General features: G+C 38.5%; 1 protein-coding gene across 2 annotated transcripts in view; it reads left to right on the plus strand.

Moving 5' to 3' along the window:
* LOC134625825 (carbonic anhydrase-related protein 10-like) overlaps positions 1 to 22834 on the plus strand; it is a 136327-nt gene that overhangs the window by 104949 nt on the left and 8544 nt on the right. Inside the window, exons 5-8 of one of the 2 annotated variants that reach the window (XM_063471140.1) lie at positions 6822 to 6917; positions 8098 to 8170; positions 11105 to 11259; positions 17769 to 17943. In XM_063471140.1, the coding sequence (XP_063327210.1) occupies positions 6822 to 6917; positions 8098 to 8170; positions 11105 to 11259; positions 17769 to 17943 (499 nt within the window). The remainder of the gene's footprint in view (positions 1 to 6821; positions 6918 to 8097; positions 8171 to 11104; positions 11260 to 17768; positions 17944 to 22834) is intronic. The other variant, XM_063471141.1, reaches the window with a different exon arrangement.

Here is a 22834-nt window from a genome sequence, read left to right on the forward strand (position 1 = left end):
GTCCAAGAGTAAGTAAATGGCCTGTGAATGGTAAATGGCCTGTATTTGTATAGCGCTTTACTAGTCCCTAAGGACCCCAAAGCGCTTTACACATTCAGTCATCCACCCATTCACACACTGGTGATGGCAAGCTACATTGTAGCCACAGCCGCCCTGGGGCGCACTGACAGAGGCAAGGCTGCCGGACACTGGCGCCACCGGGCCTTCTGACCACCACCAGTAGGCAATGGGTGGAGTGTCTTGCCCAAGGACACAACGACCGAGACTGTCCGAGCCGGGGCTCGAACCGGCAACCTTCCGATTACAAGACGAACTGCCAACTCTTGAGCCACGATCACCCCTAGTAATCATATTACAGTTACTAATTTGAAAAAATATATTACTTACTTTTGTTGCCCAAGTTCAAAATCCACTTCATATCCACACTTGTGCAACAATATCTTGAACAGATTCCTGGGAGCCCAAAATGGCTGAGATTGATGGAGGGAGATATGCACACTACTCTTTATAATTTATTGCTTGAAAGGACAAGATGTAAACTGTGCCCTGGTAAGAAGCAACTCTCCACTGCTGCAAACATGACTTCCGATCTCTCCAAGCACTTACACTAACACTAAGCTGGTATCAAAGAGTCCCACAGCAGGAGGGAGAGTGACACTCAGACTGTGTATGGTGACCCCAAGTAGCAACCAAAGCTTGATTTTCAGCAGGTAACCCAAGCAGAGATGAACAGGCCGGTGGCATCATACATAGTGGAGGAAATATTTTATGATGGAATGGCCATCTTTCAGAAAGCTATTTAGCAAATGACCAAAAACAGGAAAAAGACCAGTCTCAGACAGGAAAGGTTTCTCCAGATGTATCGACTAGCAATGGAAACTGAGTTAAAGAAAACATTTCAGAGCTCTGCATGTGTGTCTATGACTGTTGACATTTGGACTTGCCACAATAAAAGCTTCCTGTGACTGGATTAACACAAATAACTTTCACTATGACAAAGCTGCAACTGTCTGCAAGCAACTGAAAGAACGACACACATACGATGTTATAGCTAGTGAAATTGAACTGATTCATTCAGCTTGTGGATTGTTACGCAAAGACACGGCAACTGTCACTGACAATGGAACAAATTTTTTGAAGGCTTTCAAGACGTATGAGCCCACAGCGTCAGGTTCTGATGAAGAGGATGAAGAACAAGCTGTGACATTCACAGATGTTGGAAACGTGCGCTCCACTGACACTGACCAAGGACATTTTTCTCTCCCCCTTTACCTGAGATACACACTAAACTTAATTTCAAGTAATGATGTTGACGAATGGCTTACAGCAAACACATATCAGAGTCCATATCAGTGTACAGAAGTGCAACAGGAAAATACTCTGGCCTTTGGACTGGATAAAAACTCACTGTGCCGACAACAACGAGATGGAAATCAGATGTCATGATGCCCCATCCTACGTTACAGACATTCCCACGCAAGCTTTGAACAATCTCTGTAGCCGACTAGCCGTTGACTCCATCACTGTGTATTGGTTCCTTTACTAATATTGCTGATAAAACCACTCACTGTGGCTTTGGACATTTTCCGAGGTGAGGATAGCTTATGGCAGCTTCCAACTCTGGAAATCTCTAAGACACTGATGCTGCAACATGGGCTCTCTCAGATGACACCTGGTCTGCCTGAAGCCAATGTCCAGGTGTGCCTACTGTTATATGAACTATAAAAGCTATAACTGATAGGATTGTTTAACTGATTTCGCAGTTTCAGTCTAGAATTCAGACTACTATCCCTTTATTGTATTGTTTCCTTATTAAAGGGATCATGTGTCTCAGTGATAATGCATCGCTTTTATCAGAACATGTCTCTCCTGTCTGCCTGTCGCACTTTGCACCTGTCAACTTGTTAAACATATTTGCTTTGTGTTTTCTCCCAGTACTTGTGTAAATGCTGTAAAATGTAAATATACTGCTTTAGTGAAATATGCCTATAAATAAAGAATATAAGATTGTAGGCCTGTATGCAGTCGACTTTGTAATTTACACTTTGAAGTTTGCATGAGTTTCCATTAAAAGTGATGTTATCACACCTCTTAGATGCAGGGTTGTTCTATAGCTATCTTATTGTACGACACACAGGTAACACTATCAGATCTTCTTCAGTCTCAGCTGACTGCAGGTTTCAATCTTATAAACAGTACATTTGCATAATGACTGAAACCAGCCCACTGAAGGAACAATGGGCTGGGAGGTCACCTTCATAATTATGCAAATTCTCATGACCATTGATCAACAACCACTGATCAAAGACCACTGATCAATGGCCATGAGTACCATTCACAGAGAGTTGGGGAATGGCTGCAATCACAGCATTGTAAGATGGTGACAGATGTACCCTTAGGCCCCCTCCTTGATTCAGAGATGGTCTTTCCCTTTTCACGTAAATGGCCTCCTTGACTCCGCGCTCAAACCAGCGTTCCTCACTGTCCAGGATGTGTACATCCTCATCATTGAAAGAGTGTCCACTGGCCTGTAGGTGTGAATAGACTGCAGAGTCCTGGCCTGACGAGGTAGCTCTTCTGTGTTGTGCCATCCGCTTCGCCAGAGGTTGTTTGGTTTCCCCGATGTATAAAATCTGGCAATCCTCCTGGCACCTAACAGCGTACACTATGTTACTCTGTTTGTGTCGGGGGACCCGATCCTTGGGGTGGACCAGTTTTTGGCGCAGCGTGTTTTGGGATTTAAAAGCCACAGAGACACGGTGTTTAGAAAAAATGCATCTCAACCGCTCCGATACTCCTGACACATATGGGATCACTACAGGTTTTTGCATAGTCAGCGGTTGTCCTTCTCTCTTGGATCGGCTGGAGCTTTCTTTTGGCGCCTTCCCAGCTTTGACAAAAGTCCAGCTGGGATAACCACATTTACTCAGGGCCTTCTTGATGTGATGTTTTGTTTATAGGATTGGGGAAACCTGCAGTCAGCTGAGACTGAAGAAGTCACTTGGATGAGTGATGAAACGTTTCTCCCACTGAAAACGCTACGTCCAGATGAACAGAATCAACTTTTGGAGAGTTAGTGTTTACACATTAAATGTAAACTATTAAGCATTTTAAACATGTTGTTTTTATCCTTCTCGTTATTAATTTGAATAGAATATTACTATTGTAACTTTTATTATATTAGACTGGCAACATTTTTTGTAAAGTTCTTTTTGACCTGGGTGGACTTTCACTTGAGATGATGTTTCTGTAATAATAAACGTATTAAACTGATTAAAAGAAGGCTATCTTCTAGGGCTGCACGATTAATCGTTAGAAAATCGCGATCTCGATTCATACTTATGTGCGATCTCATTTCCAAATGACAACGATTTCAAAAAAAAAAAAAAAAAAAATAGACGACGACGATTGTACCGCATTTTGATCCGGGACGTAATCTGCATGAAAACAAGCGCTCACTCTTCCTGCTCAACAAATGACAAGGGCGGAGCCTTATACCACGTGATACACAAGCTGTGCCGTGATGCTCAAATTGGCAGGGAAAAAACAACGGTGAACACGTCAGGGATGACGAGAAAGTGACAGGAGAAAATTCGTCCCGGTCAACCACCCAAACATCAATAACGGGAACCTTATACAGCGCTTCCCCATACCTGTCGAACTCCCGCAGGCACAAAGAAATTACGGAGGCTATTACTTATCACCTGACCAAAGATATATCAACACTGTGCAAAACGAGGGATTTAGGAAAATGATCAACACCCTAGACAAACGCTACACAGTGCCGTCCCGCAACTATTTTTCTATTGTTGCACTACCTGCTCTATACACGCAGTGTCGAGCAACGGTGGAGGAGGAATTTCAAGCAGTACAACATTTTGCGGCAACCACAAAATGTGAGGCATTTATTGTTTTTATGTTTATTTATTGTTTTTATGTTCAGTTTCAACTGTTACGAAGTTGATGTGCAGTTAATAAGTGCAATAAATATATATAATATATGGAAAAATATAATATATATATATATATAAATATAAAATATAAATATAAAATATATATATAAATAAAGAAAATCGTGAGAGAATCGTGATCTCAATTCTAAGCAAAAAAATCGTGATTCTCATTTTATGCAAAATCGTGCAGCCCTACTATCTTCTATGTTTGATACATAGAACATGATACAGCATGATACATAAAACCTTAGACTTGAACACTGAGCCAGTAATCCATCTCAGTGGAAATTCAAACCTTGTTGCCAAAATTGAAAATGTTCAGTTTGGGGCTCTGTGGAGAGACCCCAAGCTTGTCTGTCTTTAACCAAACAGTAATAACAATGGTGCATTTGTTTTGTAAATCCACCCTGTCCACAGAGATGAAAGTGTACACTTCTGAGACACTTCTCGGTTCTGTTATGCAAATTTTATTTGTGATTTCACTTCTGTCAGAGATGTTCTGGAAGAATCAGTAATCTCACTCACTAAATCAAAACTCGGAGCAAAAGAGCTACTACTATTCTTTCTAAATAACTGTAAGTACTGTTCAGGAGAAAAGCCAGTGTTTATACAACCTACGAACAACAGGTTTTAGTAGTCAAGACACAATATTCATGTAGTGCGAAGATGGCAAATAGAAGGATTAGGATATACTAATACTGATGATGACAAGAACATGTAAATTGTACTTGTAATAATAACTATATAATAATAGTAACAATGAAATTAGAGATGCTAGTAAAAATGAAAGATAATTGTTTCTAATTGGCACTAAGAATCAGGCAACATCACACAGTAGGCTGATTTATCAATAACTAATGATCATGCCTCGTTTGTTTAAAAAAACATTCACGGCAATACTTAGAACTGTAAGGAGAACCTAAGCAGACGAAGCTTGGAATTGGATGGATAATAAGTCGCCTGACATGCAGAGTTGTGGGGATGCAGCAGCCCAATAAGTGTGAGAGGTGATCTGAAACAGTGACAAATAACATGCCAGTACTTGTCAGGGGTGTACTGAAAGCAGTGTGTAGATTTGTTTAATTCACTAATATGTTATCTATCACCTGTGTAGTGTGTTCTATCTAGAACTTGTAAGCTGTATAAAATGTAAATGTGTGTTGAAGAGATGTTAATGCAAATTTGAGTTAAGAAGTTAGCATCGGTACCGATAGAAAGGTCTAAAATAGAGAGAAAGAGAAAATGAGTTTCTGTGTTGGTAGAATTCTATAAATATTTGATGCAATTTTCCAAAGACCTTTAAGTTCCACAGTGTTCTCTACTATAACTGAAAAACTGAATTTAACAGGAGTTCTTATAAGTTTGGATAATATGACTGATTTTATTTGATTTATTATTCCAGAAATTCAGAATTCCAAAAAAGAATTTCAAATGCTAAACTTTTGAATTAAATGTTGAAAAACAACAAAAGCATTATTTTAAAATAAACAAAGAAGATGAGTAATTCCTTTGTCTTTCTATTTGGTTAAAATGAATTTAGTTCATCGCTTATACAATCTGATGTTGTTCCCTATGGTTTATCGGAGGGAAGGTGTAACTGTGGAGGTCGTGATTTGAAGTGCTTTCCATTAACTTGTCAGAGTTACATATATTGATATACTTTTAAAGCATATCAATATCAAGTTTTGATCATAATTTAGAACCTGCTTACTCTGCCTTAGGAGTGAAGAGTAACACACCCCCAGATACTTTAAAAAAAAAAAAAAGTTTTTCCGATTCTTGTTTGTGAGTCAAAAATCGAATCGGTCAGGCAGTATTAACTGGGGATTGAACTGGAGCTCAGCCTGAAGGCGCAGTTCTTGATTTATCAGTCAGCTTATGTTCCAGTCTTCACTTTTGATCATTATTTTCGGGTCAGGGCCAAACAAATGGCAGCACAAATACAGGCGGTCAAATGGCTTTTACAGGGTGGCTGAGTGGACACACATCAGATATTGTTTGGCCCCCAGAAGCCTTTCTTTGTAGTTTTTTCAGACATTTGGACCAACCCAAGAGTCTCTCGAGGAATTACATCAAAACTGGAATTAAAAAGGAAAGGAAGCATAGATTGCATAAAACATGGGCATTGCTGTCATTTTTTAAATTATTATTTTTTAATAATAGCATCTTTGTTGAAACTCTGTTGGTTTTTAGAGTCTTGCAAGCCAGGTTAGCAAGCTGCCTCGTTATCAGACAGCAGAAAAACACTAACTGAAAGATTCTCCAGCAAGCTTTGAAACTTTAGTAAAATCACAATGTATACTGTAAGTTGTAGCTTGGATATGCTATTTTCCTAATAAAATTAAATAAATGTTATGACGCATTCTTTGCTTCTCATTTTTCACTCTGCTCCCAGGAGACCTTGATAGATATACCTCTTTTGTTTTAGGAAATAAATATGTCTGCTTAATTTATTGCACAGCGCCTTCCCTCTTTTTTTGTGTTTGTTTCTTCCTTGTTATACCTGCATTTAAAAGTTTGTGAAAATTGACTATGACTAGATAGCCCTGACTTTTGAAGACTAGTGGCACGATCATTATACTTTAACGTCCTCTGTCAGTATGTCTGTGAAGGTTCTCAGTCATCCATGTCCTACCATGTCCTCTGTCAAATTAAAAGTTTTCCAAAACATATGTTAGAAGGCTGTTGCTAATGCTACAAACCTCAGAATTCTTTTCCCCTTCCTTCAGTCAGTCAAGCACCTTCTTCAAACAAGGAAAGTATGCAAAAAAGTATTTTTTTTGTATTATGGTGAAATTTAAGCTGTAAAAGCTGCATCTTTGCTAGAAATATTCTATAAATTGCTGTAAATTTGTTTTTTCCTTTCAGGTCCAGCTGATCCATTATAATCAAGATCTGTATGCCAACTACAGCGAGGCAGCTAAGAGCCCTCATGGAATTGCTGTTGTTTCCATCTTCATAAAGGTCTGCTTGTTCTTCTGGGAATACAGGGCAATAGAGTAAAAAAGCAATTAATGCTGGTCTCAGACACCCCAAGACTCATACAAAAAACAGCCAGAATACAGAGGTGTAGTGCAGGGGTGATAAACTCAGTTTCACTAAGGGCCACACAGAGAGAATCTCATTAAGAGCCAGATATACAGTATAGAGTTTATTGACATGCTTTAACTTAATTGAAAGTGTGTGTGTGTGTGTGTGTGTGTGTGTGTGTGTGTGTTATATAACCTTTCAGAGTTTGATCAACATATAGCCCTCATAACTAGTCCACAGAACAGGCTTATTAGTCTTTATAACATTAGTCATGCAGAATAATGTATTCTGACTACAGTTCTACAAGATGCATTCCATTCAGCCGGCTCACAACAGCTTCTTCCAGCCTGACAGCTCTTACTAGTACGGTGCACGTAATAACACGAGATGTGTCCTGATGTAAAAGCAAAGTAATAAATCTTTAATTTTGTTGTTGCACACATTTATGCAAGTCTGTCCTAGCTTCTTTCACAGGCTTAAACATGGCAACTCACTGAGTGTCTGACTCCTCAGTCTCCCGTCTCAGCTGAAATCTGCTTTCAACTTTCCTTTTTGTTTTATTCTGTGCTAGCTAACCACTTGATTTGCAGCTTCTGTCATAACGACAAATTAGTTTGTCATATGTAGTATTTTATACCTGACACAATCTGATGGGATGCATCATGAAGTTCTGAAAAAACAAAACAACCAAGAGTGTTTCTTTGCATCTTCATCCACTTCTTTTCCAGTGACATCACACAGATGAAAGATGGCTGTTTTGACTTAATGGTGTAATTGCTCATGAATCTTGGCCAAATCAGAAGAACAATTTATGACTGTGAGCTTTTATCCTGACACTGAGCATTTGGTCAGAGAATCAGACTATCATCTATATCCCTCTGTATGTATCTATGTATGTATAACACTGAATTGAATTAAACTTGCAGAAGAGCTTTTACCATGTACTCTCTAACATACAGTTTTAAAACCTCTCAGTTGTGGATTATTTATTGTCATTATCTAAATGAAATAGTCATAGTGCATGGAAGAAAAAAAACCTTGCATTTGCTACATGTTTTATAGCATTATGTGTGGTTTGTGATTGTCTGTGATTGTCTGTGATTCTCCTTTTCAGCTCTCTGAAAATTCCAACGCCTTCCTCAACCGTATGCTCAATAGAGACACCATCACCAGAATTAACTACAAACGTAAGATGCACAGTCTTTATCTGACACACACATATACACACTTATTCTTTTTGTCTTTAGATGAGCTAATTCAGTTCAGAACATTTACAAACCTCTGGTTCTTGGACTAAATAAAATCTTGAAATCTTTATATGTACTGTATATAACCTTCTATGATGTTTGCTTCTTGAATTTTCGTCTCTATATAACCATATAAACAGAAACATAGGGCCTCACTTTACTTTAGGTTATCATCATTCTACTTGCACCAAATCTTATGCTGTGTTCAGACCAAGGCAAAGTTTTTGAGCAGAGTGTTAACAAGTGGCACAATGTAGTGGTTAGGACTTTTGCTTCTTTTGCGAGCAGATCTTGGATTTGAAGTTTATGTCCAGCTGAGGACTTGAGTCTACATTGCAGTTTGTACATTTGTACATATATGTAGATAAACAGCAAATGACTTTGTTTCTCTGCAGTTTCTTTAGATTGTGGCATAATATGTTTTGCTTTTTAATCTTTTAACTTTCTTCACTTTGATAGACAAATTCAGTGTAAGTGATTTCTTGATTCATCAGGTCTTTTGACAATAACTCTTGGCTGTGGCTAATGAATTTGAACTTAGTTTTCCAAAAAAAAGAGGTTATTCACAGTTTATGAATGATTTAACAGGTGGACGGTGCGTAGGTTTGGACTTCTTTCTCTGAATAAATGCAATAAACATTTAAATACTGCATTTTGTATTTATTTATCTTTGTCTAATACTTACATTTTTTCAGTGATCTGAAACATTTAAGTAAATATACAAAAAGTGATAAAATCAGGAAGACGAATACTTTTTCACTGCACTCTAGAGGTAAATTTTGAAAATGCTTCAACTTCAGTTTAGCCTCTTACTTCATTCTTTATTCCAGCTATTGGTCGGAGTAAGTAAAGGTAATTGTTCTTTCATTGTCCTGGGTGAAAGTGAAACGGTCTGGAAACAGTCCACTAATTATATTCATGAAAGTAACATGAAGCAAAGCTTCACTACTGTTTGGTCTGAATACACCACGACAGACTTAGGAGCCTGTCTTGAACCTCTAAAGCTGCTACACAACAGTTCATTCTGACACTACAAAATCAGTCTACATCTTGTTTTACATAACAATACTCCCTAATAGTTAAATCTGTCTTCAGAAAGAAAGCTTCATTAATTACATATGAATCAGTGCTATATTGCCCAAAATCTGTTTTCCAGCCTCTGCTGTGAAGATGTACAGTCCTCTGATGAACTGTCTTCCTGTTAATGAGGCTAAACATAGCAGAGCTACATAACAACCACACAGACCAACCACAAGACATCCATATGCATATCCTTATTCTCCGTAAACTTAGGTTATACTAATCTAAACCAAGATCCAATTCAAGTTAATGTTGAGGACTACCTGTGGGAACCAGCAGTGAGTTCTTAAATTAGATGTGACTAATGTAACTGATAATAAGAACAATAACTACATTTGAATAGCACTTCATAAAAAGCACAGTTGTTTGGACAAAAACAAACATTAAAAATTTGTGTACATGTCCCAGGATGCAGACATGCTTTCAAACATATGGTGTCATATACCTCCCCAAAAACTGAGCAAATGAAGGAAAAGGAAACAGTATGAGTATCGATTCAGCCAACCTGATGGTCTTAGAAAGGCTATTCCAAAATTTAGAAGTTGCATGGTAATCTGGCCATGTGATAGATCTGAGCTGTACATTCACACCACGATCCTAACCTTTGATAAATGCATTCCTGAGCTTTTTACCCACCCTGGCTATTAACATCAAAGTCCATAACCTAAACCAAACCTTATTCTCATTTAACCCTAACCCTAATACTTTAAAACAAACCTTTGAAGGTGACTCAGAAAGAAAAGACCAGCAATTGCTTTACTTCTTTTAAAAGCTAATAATGGTCCTGAAATAACCCTGTGCAAGCAGAGACATCATGGATCAGTCAGTTCAGAAAGGTTTTACACTGACTTACACTCACCAGCTTCTTTATTAGTTAGAGCTCGCCAATGCTGGGTTTGATTCCCTTTTATGTGGTTCTTGCGTTGCTGGAAATATTCCTCAAATGTTTGATCCATATTGACATGATAGCACCACACAGTTGCTGCAGATTGGCCGGCTGCCCAAAAAGTGCCGGTGTGGGCCATGCGGCAACCCTCCAATTGTAGGCCATGTTTGCCAGTCAACACTTTATTTAAATTCAGTGAGGGTTTAATGATGTAGTGAGGAGTTACCCTAACCATTTCTTACCCAACCCTAACCCTTACTTTATTCCAACTTTACACCAGGAGTCTGAGTATGGATACTTCTGCTGATTCACTTTCATGTAGTACTCTATGTATACCGCATACTTAGGTTTGCAATGTTTGACCATGATTGTCATACTTGCTTTTATATAATATGAGATTTGTAAGTTATAGTGCCTCTGAGCACACAGTGAAGCTGATAATTTAACATGCATAAAATATGCCTCAGCACATTATTTGTACCAACAATACCTGCTAAAAATGTGCAGATGTTAGGTTGACATATAGCCTCCTTCTGCCGGGTGAAGTTGTTTGTTGGTCCTTCTCTTTCTATTACATGGCCAACACAAGTGTGCACTTAGCATTTTGAGTGCTATGAATACACCACCTGGGTACTCAGAGCACTTGCACATTCAAAATAGTGGAGTTTTGGTATAGACATATGCAACTGGAAAAGCATGAGTCTTTATATTAAAATGTAAAGATGTATCTCATCAGCACTTGTATTTTTAAAGTTCTAATTTAACTGTGGTAATATGACGAATGCACTAAAAGATGCACATTTTTCTGTTTTTCATTTGACTGGTGTCTCTGTTAATAGGTTGGAACATAAGCGAACTTGCACACACAGCCTAACGGGCTCCCCCTGCCATTTTTCTCTTTTCTCTAGACGATGCCTTCTTATTGATGGGTCTGAACATAGCTGACCTCTACCCCGACACCACACGTTATATCACCTACGAGGGCTCCATCACCATTCCTCCCTGCTATGAGACATCCACGTGGATACTCATCAACAAGCCAGTCTACGTGACACAGATGCAGGTATGAAAGTGTAGCACAGGTATCCGGCGTCTGGCGGAAAAAAATGACTTGTATTGTGTTGATCAGGGAAGAAACTTGATTTCTAATTTTCTTGCTGGCATGGGGTACAAACATGCCTCAACTGCAAATTACACCTTCATAACCTGCAATTTTCAAACCGTCTGTTTTTCCCTAAGTGGTTTAGATAAAGCAGGCTGTTGTAACAGTAACATAATGAAACGACAGAAAACAAACAAATCCACTTTCTTTATCTTAAGGTCTAAAATAAAAGCTCCATTCAACTGTGCTGTTTTTTTTTACAAGGTCCTCAAGTCATTGAAAATCCTTTTGTTTAAAAACAGAGTAAAACCTTCAAAAATTAACTAAAGCTGTAAACACAATGTAACGGAAAAACACACCATGACTTCATGTCCACAAAGTCCGTACGCAATGAAATCAACAGCTGCACAACTCCAATTCTTCTATTCATTGCTTCACTGTAGCAGTACTTTTTCAACCACGTCTGCTCTTGATCAGATAATAAAAGAAGAAAAAAATCAGTTTTGTTACAGAGACATCAATGCAAGATAAACCAGGGATGAGATATATTGCAAAATGAATTTGTCCTACAAGATGTTTGTCAATGCAGAATCCAGGATGCCCTATGCTATTCTAGTTAATATAAAAGCAAACAATGGCTAAAGCACCTGGAAAGTGACGCGTATCACCACAAGCACCACATCCCAAAAAGAAACTATGCTGAGAAAGAAAATGGTAAAAATTAATCTCTGTCTCTCTTCCACAGCATAGCTTTATCCTGTCCTCCTTCTCTCACCCCAACTGGTCGCAGCAGATGGCCCCGCCCCTCCCTGAGCCTGGTTCTGCCAGAGGTTTCTTCCTGTTAAAAGGAAGTTTTTCCTTCTCACTGTCGCCAAAGTGCTCGCTCATAGGGGGTCATCAGATTGTTGGGTTTTTCTCTGTATGTATTATTGCAGGATCTACCTTACAATATAAAGCACCTTGAGGCGACTGTTGTTGTGATTTGTCGATGTATAAATAAAATTGAATTGAATTGATCATTTCCAGCAGAATCATTTCACTGCTGGAAAGAGTGTTGGCACTCAAGTTACAACATTTCTGCTAGACTGGTAAGGTAAAAGCGATGAACCCTGATAAATGGAGCCAACTGTTACCGACAGTGCTGAGATGTTTTCTTGGTTAGCTTTTTATTAATGCTGTGGGACAAATATAATTACTGTATGTGATTAGTGCTTTATATCCAGGTGCTAAGCTGTAAACTGTGGGATCATTGATAGTCACCTTGAACACACTGTGAATAGCTCACAGGGCTAATAGAGAGAGACACTCTCACATCAACACCTATGATCACCTGTTTCCTTTTTGCATTATACTACAGAGCTGGGCAGCAAAACAAAAATATTTGGTAAAACAATTTTAATTACACACAATAATTACAAAAAGTAACTTTAACCTGTGAGGTTAAACCAGCCCTAGCTATGAAGTCTAAGCCTATGTTTATCAGGAAAGCAAAAACAAGTTGTTGTTTTTTTGTCTCACAAATGTCAAGACTTGTCAAGAGATTAATTAAAATCAAATCACATGAAAAATGATATATTATGACAGTGCAAGCTTAGAGTCATAATCAATGATGATTCAGATTTACAGGGTCAAACTATATGAATTAAATACATTGACCTTTTCTGCTTGGTCAGAATAGTTGCCCTATACTGTAGCTCAAATCAAATATGCAATCTGTAGACCAAGAAGCTCTGTGTCAGAGTGCAGCACATTACAGTCCAGCACAGCAAGCGCCTGCATGCATCAGTGAAATCCCACACACTATGTGCCATTTATTCTTACTGCATTCCCCCTGTTCTCACTCACCTGTCCTGTCTTCTCACTTACCTGTCATCCACTTTTAATCTCTCTGCCTTTTATCTTTATTTTCACTTGCTTTTTCTTTTCCCTCTCTCCAATATCTTCTCCTTTTTTTTCTCTTATGCATTTTTACCCCCCGTCCATCCATCTTCCCTCTCCACTCATCCATCTTTCCACATCATGCCTCTCGCACTCAGTTTCACTAAGGCCCACAGTAGAAAATGTGAATCACACATTTAATAATGCATCCTGATTACAGTTTTACAAGTAGGCTATCATACAGCCAGTGTATAACAACCTCATTCGTCTGCCCAACATAACAACTACTGGCAGTGATTTGGTTGGAAAAAACAAATACACATTGATGGTAAAGCATAATAATGAATCTTTAAGTTTTTCGTTTCACATATCTCTATGGGTCTTAAATCGAATGTTTCACACGCCTGAACATGACAACTTAGTGGTGGTGTAGGAAATATCATTAAAAACATATTAAGAGTAGCTGAGCAGTCACCGTGCACACTGCTGTAACAACCAAGCGGACCAAAACTGACATGCTGCTGGATTAAAATTTACGAAAGGCTGGATTTGTCTCATGGATGCTGAGTTTGACACGTGTTCTGCACAGTCTTCAGTAATACATACAGACTTTCATTTGTGAGCACTTACTCCTTTCCATCGCTTCAGTGTAGGCTGCAGGGGGTAATTGGGGAGACTCCTTTAAGCTGACTCAGTTCAGGCTCACCATTGTCATTGTGAATTGTGGCATGTGGCAAAAGTGACTCCTCGATTGGTGGCACATGCTGAAGTTGTGTCATTTTTTTTCTTATTGTGCATCTCCTGATTTTTGTAACCTTGTGTGAGGCAAGCAGGTTGGACTCAGAGATATGTCTGTGCAGGGGCAGCACAGGGGAAGATTGCTGTTGAAAAAGATGTGATGTTCGGCAGAAACCTCCAAGAACACTTTGTTCCCGTTTCAGTGTGATAATAGTCTTCATCTGAACCCATCCAGTGTCTCTGAGACCATTTTGTTTTGTAGTTTAGCACTGCCTGCATAGCTATAGTTTGGGGGCTTTTTAACACAACCACTCCTTTGGGGACAAAGATTGTTAATCATCAGTATGTGTAAAACTGTAATGAACTAATTACTTTACACCAATTTGTGAAATTAAAATTTAAAGTATACAAGGTAAGTATTAAAAAGTATTTTAAGGTAGTATTAAAAATATCATCAAGTTAAAGGAGCCAAAATCTTATTATTGAACAGTTGTTAAAATTGTTCATGCTCTTCAACTACCAGAAGATTGTGTTTCTTGTATGATTAACAGGGATATTAGTAATATAGTGGACGTTTTGATTTGACACAATAGAGAAAGAACAAATGTATTAACGACGGCTCCGTTTAATTAGGTGACCCAGTGAGCCATGACAGTGAAAAAACTAAGTGAGTGCTCCCCAAAGGGAAAGACAACGTGACAAGTCCAAATTTGTTGAGTAAAAAGTTGAGAGAGATCAGCAAAAATATGAATTCTAATGATTAATCATTCAAATAGCGTATTTAAACAATTAGAGATGAAGCCAGTGGTTTTGACAGTGGCACTGCCGGCAAACTTGAATAAAATCATGAAATCCTTTTGATAATTCTTTACCAGAATTATCATAGAAGTATGTAAAAAAAAATCTAAATAACAACTGAAGTGGCAAAGTTCATGAACAATAACCTTTGTGTCACAGCCAACACTGTTACCTTAGTAACAGCCCCCAACCACAACCCACCCCAACCGGTTGCAGCAGATGGCCCCGCCCCTCCCTGAGCCTGGTTCTGCTGGAGGTTTCTTCCTGTTAAAAGGGAGTTTTTCCTTCCCACTGTCGCCGAAGTGCTTGCTCATAGGAGGTCATATGATTGTTGGGTTTTCTCTGTATGTATTATTGTAGGATCTACCTTGAAATATAAAGCGCCTTGAGTCGACTGTTGTTGTGATTTGGGGCTATATAAATACAACTGAATTGGACTGAATTACATTGAATTGAATTGAACTGAATTGAATAGTAGGCTCAGATTAAAATATCAACAACATACGATTCAAGGGAATGATACATTCAGTATAAACACTAAATGTATAATTTGATCATTAAAAGGCTGGTGAAAAATTAAAGCATGAACAGAAAGATTTGAACCATTGAGCTCTATACTGAAGAAATCACTTTGGCTGGGAACCCTTTGCTGTAGTCTTTTCATGAGAGGGAAGGCTCACTGCAAATCCAAGCTGTTCTGTGTGATCGCTTTGTTTTCATGTGGTCTTTTCCAAGGTGATTAGGAAAGTGAACACCTATGGGAGATTTGGCTAATGTGTTATGTGGGATTGATTGTCCTGCATAGGGAACCACAGAGAGGCGGGATTGTTGGAACTGACAAGGGTACAGAAGCATCCTTTCTTACCACATGTAGGCTGATGGCAGTGATGTTTAGCGTAGGTAGAATGCTGATTTGTGGAAAAGTTGGCTTAAACAGGAAAAGGAACAACAGTGAGAGGGGAAAAGGTGACACGCTAACACTTAGGGTGTTTTCACACCTGTGCTGGTTCGTCCCCCTTGGTGCGGTTTGCTTTTGCAGATGTGTTCATCTATTCATCTCTGTGTTCAATCAGCCCTGTGTGCCATTTTGTGTCTCCATCAGTTTGCCCTCCTTTTATTCTTGGTTTCCTGTTTTTTTGGGCCAGCCTTTCGGGCTTTTCTTAGCAGCGTAATTAAAGCTTGCTTTTTGTTGCTAGACCTGACTCATTTTGACACACACACACACACACACACACACACACACACACACACACACACACAAACTCTCACATAACAGCCCCTTCCTTTATAACCATACCATTTCCAGTGATGGTTTCATAAAAGTCATGCAGTCAGAACTATGATGCAGGATTTTATTTCTGTGTGGGGAAAAATCTTTTTGGGCTGGTCTGCATTATAATCCTACCCTGTATATATAATACTGACAGCAACAAAACCCGCAACAGCAAAATTACCTCACGGTGTCGCATTCACTGGTTGTGAGCCACCTCCAGCTCCGTCTTTTTGTTGGCATCACTGTCTCCAAACCATTCATCATACCAGGTCTCACGAATCACTTTTGCTGCTCTCCTTATGCCACAAATCACCCTGGAGGGTGATCCTGAAGACCAGCAGCACCGGATCTGCACGAGAATTTAATTCTTTATGATGTTCATAGATTTTAGGGTGAATGATCCTTCCTGAAGCGAACCTCCCCATTCCCGGTTTGGGACCAGCAGTAGGAATAAACTGGCTTGTGGCCTTCCCGTGGCTGGGTTTGAGTGTTTGCACCATTTAATGAGCTGCCACCACCAGAAAAATACTACAAGATTGCTTCACAACTCATTTGTTGCACCAAAGTTATTTGGCACTTTTCATTTTTTTGGCCTCTGATTCTTTTAAATATGTTGAGCAATATTTGAGGCTTATTTTGATGTAGGTACGTGAAAATTGTATCAAATTCGTCATATCTTTAGCTTAATGACAAAAACTTGTGGTTTAAAAAGTGATTTTTTTAAGGTGTTTAAAAAAAGTTTTGAGAGCAGGTCAATAAGAATAAAAAGAAAAAACTCACCTATGATCTGCCAGTTTCAAATACTGTCTGCATTAGAATTCTTTTTTCTATATACTATATGTTATATTTATGGATGTGAATAATACTGACATAAATCTGGATTAAAACAAATATGTATCAATGAAATATTTAACAATATTTGCATTTTTTCTCCTAGCCACTTAAAATGCTCAAGGTTGATGAGTCAACGAAGCACCACTCACCGTTGTGACTAAATAATCTGTGCATGCTCGTGCTCTTTTCTTTATGTTAGAGCTCTGACCTCAGTTCAGAATGCTTGAGGTAGAGAAGAAGAGCACGATGTGGAAATAAGGGAGAAAAGAACTGAGGAGGCAGGTGAAAAACAGAAAAAGATTTGTGGTACAAGATACAAAGAATGAGATGGAACAGTGTATGTCTCCTTCCACTCAGCCCTGTGTGGTTCTACATGTGTGCTCACTCGTGTTGTTCTAGTCTTGTGGTGTTGACTGACTGATTTTCTTTTCCAATTATATATTGACTAGATCGAAATCATAGTCTATAAATCATTCAAGGTTTAGTGTGTTCCACAAATAATACTCTGAATTATGTTTTTGATGATCTCTCCCAAATGCAGGTTGTCCTTTTGAAATGTGATGTAGGCGTGGCCAAAAAACGTATGCATTTTCACTTCAACATGTGGGACACTTTTTTTTCTTTTAAATGTTTTGAGCTGGGGCACTGCTTCCACTGAAACTCCTCACTGATACTAGTTCTTATCACCAGCGATGATTCTCCACACTCTTTCAAAATGAAGCTCTTGTCCCTTCTCTATGGCCAAGTTTAAGGTCTGGGGTGAAGTATTGAGAATGGGACTGCTGGGGAGCAGCAGCAGTTCCTGCTTAGGTAGCTGTCCCCACCACCTACAAATAAGCAGAAGATGGGTGGATAGACTAGCATAGTGCCACTAGAGAAGCTAAAGATGAATTCAGGACATTTTAGCTAGCTCTTGAACTAAGCGAAGCTGATCTTGTGTCCCCCACAGATGCACTCCCTGCGCCTCCTCAGCCAGAATGAGCCCTACAAGATATTCCTTAGTATGAGCGACAACACCCGGCCCACCCAGCCTTTGCTGCAACGCTGCATCCGTACCAATATCAACTTTAGCAAGCAGGGCCGTGACTGCCCCAACAACCGTGCCCTTCGCCCACAATACAGAGGTAACTCACAGGGTACAGAAAGAGGGAGCGGTGGTTTTGTTTCTGCATGAAGAAAATGCCAAGTATGATTGTGCTCCTCCTTTTCAGCCTCTTAAGCTAATCAAGGCAGCTATCGCAAGCTTGTGCCAAGACTGGGGATATATTTAGGTCGCTTAGGTCATTGAAGCTCATCAGGCCCCACTCATTCACTTATCTGGGAAACCTTTTAAACCCTGTGGATCATGGGTAGTAATAGAGGTGGTTTTGAAAATTACACATAGATGATCTAGACACATTTCAGCCAGTGTAGTGTACTGAAATGAAGAATAACCTACTATAAAAACAGCGTACTATATAAACAACATACTATAAAAGCAGCAATGATGGCTAAATTTGTTATAAGCTTAAACATCATGATAAAAAATGAGGATCTGCATGATTTCTGTGGTTGTTGGTGCTTTTCACAGGGGGATACATTAATTAATGTAGTGAAAACAATCCCATTAAATGTGATAATTAGTTACATGATAAAGTGGTGGCACAACAAATTACAACAGGGTGTTGTACTGTAGCAAAATAGCTAAGACAGCAGTGCACCTGCACTTTTTTATTCTTATTATCTGAGTCCAAGGCACACATGCAGTGCATAATATGCACTGGTCTGTTTATACAAATTAATTTGAGAAAATCAGACAGTGCTTTGTGAGAATATAAACAATAGGTAAAAAACAGGAGCAAAAAGAAAGGACATCAAAATTAATGTGTATGTGTGAAAAAGTGCAAATGTGTTGTCTGTACCAATGTAACACTGGAAGCATTAAATTAAATTAAAACTGGTCCAACCAAGAAATATACACCAAACTTGGAAGTATGTCCTTGCATCCTTCAGGAATAATAACAGCTGACAGCTTCTCTTTTTTGTGAATCCAGTGAAGTTCACGATACTCTCCACAACTAAAACCAATGTCATGTTCTCTACTACCCCTTTGATATTGGCTTGTTGGAATATAGAACCGAAACACTCAAGGTCAAAGAGCAAAAAAACACAAACAGCCAGATTGTAGGCACAGAGTAAAAAACACAAAGCAGTAGACCAGCAGACTGAATAAGCACATATAGAGAAATGACAGGTGGGCCCAATGATCACATTCATTTAACTTTTATAAGTATTTTTTTTTCATTTACGCTGAATGTCAGAAGTTTCCTTTGAACAAGTCTGTCCCCCCTTTTTTGTCAAAAAGTGATCAACTCCCAAACTACATGTAAACCAAAGCATCTCTGAAATGAGGTCAAATAATGAGCGTCAGTCTCCAAGAGAAAATCCTGAAAGTATTTTCTATCAGATTAAATGGGTTCCATCTTGAATTTGACATCATCTTAACTGTGAACCGTGTGGGCATTTGATTTTTCCCTAATCACTCCCTAGAGGAGCTTTTAGAAATTCCAATGGTAACACCTTGACAACAGTGTTAGTCCAACCAATGGAAGCGATTGGATTGTTGAGATACCTTTGAGAAGATAGGTGCTCAAAAATAAAAAGAGGAGGACAAATGAAGCTTTTATAGTGGATTAAATCTTTGTTGAATTCATGGTTATATTCACAGCAGCTTTCTGTCGGTCATTTTCTAAGAAATGTCTGTAATGTCTCTGCGATTTATCAAGAATAAACTTTCTTGATTGCCCAGTAAAGAAGCGCTGACAACCTTTCCTCTCCAGCAAATGCTGTCAGATGTGATTTTTCTCCACACTTTAGTCTGACAAAAGATGGACACCAGAAATTCTCCATATCTAATTGTCTTCCTGCCTTTTCTTCTCAGTGTTACAGAACTGGGCTTCACAGTTAGGAATTCCTGTGTCAGAGGTCTGTTTCCCAGTTCTCCGGGCCCATCTGGCCATGTGGAAGGATTATAAGATTTCCCAGATGGAATTCTGTTCTCCTTTAATTAATTTTGTCCAAAAGAAAGATGGTATGCTTCAGTGCTTTAATGCTCTCACAAAGTAGAGAAAATATGATCAACAGTAGCCTCAGCAAAATTCAACTGGCAATTTTATACGCTGCAGCCAGGTCCTTGTCTTTCTCTGGCAATGCATTTGAAGCAATTGAAGTCCCCTGGAAGACTGTTTAGGTGATCTCCAGAAACCAGAAACACTCAGAATGGCTGCTCTTTGTTTTGGGGGTATGTGGGAATATAGTATTTTTTTAGACTTGCCAGGTTGCCAGTAATTGCTATCAAACAAGACAAAATATCTCAGTTTCTGTGCTTTTTTTTTTTTTTAACTCAAGGTTAAACTTCAAAAACTGTCTCCAATGATCTTTTATTAAATGCGTTCCACTTCCACTGTGTGAGACTGAGGCACTCGGCTCCTAAATTTTTAGTGAACCACTTCTCCACCAGTTTACCCCTAGTGTTTTCCAGCTGTTGTGGCTCCTGTATTTTTCATCATCATCATCATAAAAAACAAATACAAAACAAAAAACAAATGCGTAAATGAAAAAAAAAGGTTTTAGTACACTATCACTTCTTCTAAGTGTTTTTCTGCTTGCCACAGAAATGGCAGTACTACCAGGATCAAGTATTATCACATTATTAGGATAAATTGCTTTGTGTGAAAGGACAGGGCTGCATCAGTGAAGTGCTGTAGTCAAGAAGGCTCACTCTGGCTTTAGTCTTTGTTTTCTGACCTTTGGTTCCTTACAAACGTTTTCCTCTCAAGCATCAGACATGCATCAGTGTTATTTTCTAGTCTGAATCTGGTTTTCTGGTAATGGTTGTTTACGTGGATGTCCCTTTTGGTTGAAAAGTGAAATGTTAAAAATTGTCTTTTTCAAGCCATTATAACCTAATTTCCCAAGAATTTTAACTTTAATCGTTGAACTAAATTGCAACACAGTTCAGATCTCTTAACAAGGTCATCGTAAAAGTCTTTTTTTCCACAAACTTTTGTTCAGTGGGGTTTTTTGTCTTCTCTTTTGCTTTGCAGCTTCCATTTCTACTCTTTATTTGAAAAGCACTTATAATTTACTACAACATTTTTTTTTGATGAACATATGATGATCATCATGAACATGATGAACATTTTGATATAAAGCCATAGTAAGTAATGATAGAAAAAATCAACTAATGCATAATGCAGACTTTTTTCAATGTAAACAACTGTTCATGTGTTATTCTTATTTGGTCAGGGACCCAGTGTCACTCTAAAGCTATTTTTACATTTTTTTAAAGCCCAGCTTATCATATTTGATACATGTGTTTTTGTGAGTTTTTGAGACTTCTATTTCATCAGCGTGACCTTTTTTTTTACCCTCAAAAAATGATATAAATTGCATGACACATTTTTAATGACTAAATTGCAAAAATATGGCTAATGTAGCAAATTTGATACAAATTAAAACTCATATATGCAGATTAAAATTTGATATATTTTATATATATTTTGTCTAAAGGTTCAACAAACAGTCCATTGTCAAAAAATTAAAGATTTCTGGCAACTATTTGATGGTTCAGGTTTTAAAGGTTTAACCTCTGCACTCTGAGGTACTTTTGCTTTGAGTGACCTGAAAGGAAAGTAAATGAAATATTATTATTAAGAGGAAATAAGTTGCATCTAAAAATGCTAAGAGACACAGCACCAGCAGTTTGGTAATCCCTATTAGATACACAGCTCTGGGACTCCACATACCAACACTGAAGCTGACTTTCTAAAATTCCCTCAAGCACACGGGGCAAGTCATCTAGGAACTCATGCTCAAGCTTTCCCACCTCAAACAGCCTTCATGTTAAAGAATTAATCCAAAACAAAACTGACAATCTAAAATTTTAGATACGTCAAAAGGCAAACTCGAATTCAAAAAAAGGAACATTATACCTACAGCACAGATGTGGCTTTATTGATTAGTTGCACGATTCTGGTCTCACACAGAAGACCTTGAAGTCATAATCTGAATTATGAATCTGAATTATTCAGACAGTCAGCAGTTTACAAGCAGACTTTCCAGGCGTTGGTTGCATTAGGTGTGAATGTTAAAAAAGTGCTTGGCTGAACGAGCCGTGTTGTATAAAGTGCTTTGAGTGCTTGAGTAGAAAAGTGCTAGAAAAGTCATTGCTGGTTGGCAGATTTCATTGACATACCAACATTCTGACAGGAAAATCCATGCAAGCCTCTGCCTTTAGGTTTGTCCCTTTAGTGTTAAGTCCAACTCTGAATGGCTCAAAAGGAATAAAATATAAATTTTGCAGTGGAATAGTCATGGCGCTGAGACGCTGTGGTGGGACCTGAAAAGAACAGTTCACGTTTGCAAACCCATCAGTAAGGTTTTGCTGAAGCCATTATGTAAATAAGAGTGAGCCAAAATTCCTCCACAGTAATGTGAGAGACTGCGCTCCAGGTTTTGAAAATGTTTGGTTGCAGCTGTTGTTACTGAACGAAGGTCAGGAGAGGCAGTACTTTGGTGATTCGGTATTGGAAAACCTTTTCATCAGTTGAACATTTTATTTAGTTTTTAAATCAGGAGATCTTTACTTTATGTTAAATTTGATTTCAAAATCTGACTGTTTAGTAAAAGATCCAAAGAGAAAATGAAAATGATTTAAATGCATTTTCCTTGCACTGTAGTGACAGAAAAACTGGCTTTCAGTTGGAGTAAAAACTTTGCTTAGAGTTGGATGTCCTTCCTTGAAAGATGAGGTTAACATGCTCTGCACTGTGAATACTGCATCTTCTGAAATAAACTATGTAGAAGCCCTGACCTATACTTGCAGTTGCTAATTCTGAAAGCTATCAAACATGATCTCTTTCTCTGTAGAAAATATAAAGTCAGGTGATCCAGTAACAGGCAAGAAGGCTGAGATAATATTGCAAAAAAAAAAAGCTTCTGTACTTTCCCCAACATCCAGTGAAAGTATAGAAA

Source organism: Pelmatolapia mariae, linkage group LG4 (assembly GCF_036321145.2).
Source record: "Pelmatolapia mariae isolate MD_Pm_ZW linkage group LG4, Pm_UMD_F_2, whole genome shotgun sequence".
In the NCBI taxonomy this organism is placed as follows: Eukaryota; Metazoa; Chordata; class Actinopteri; order Cichliformes; family Cichlidae; genus Pelmatolapia; species Pelmatolapia mariae.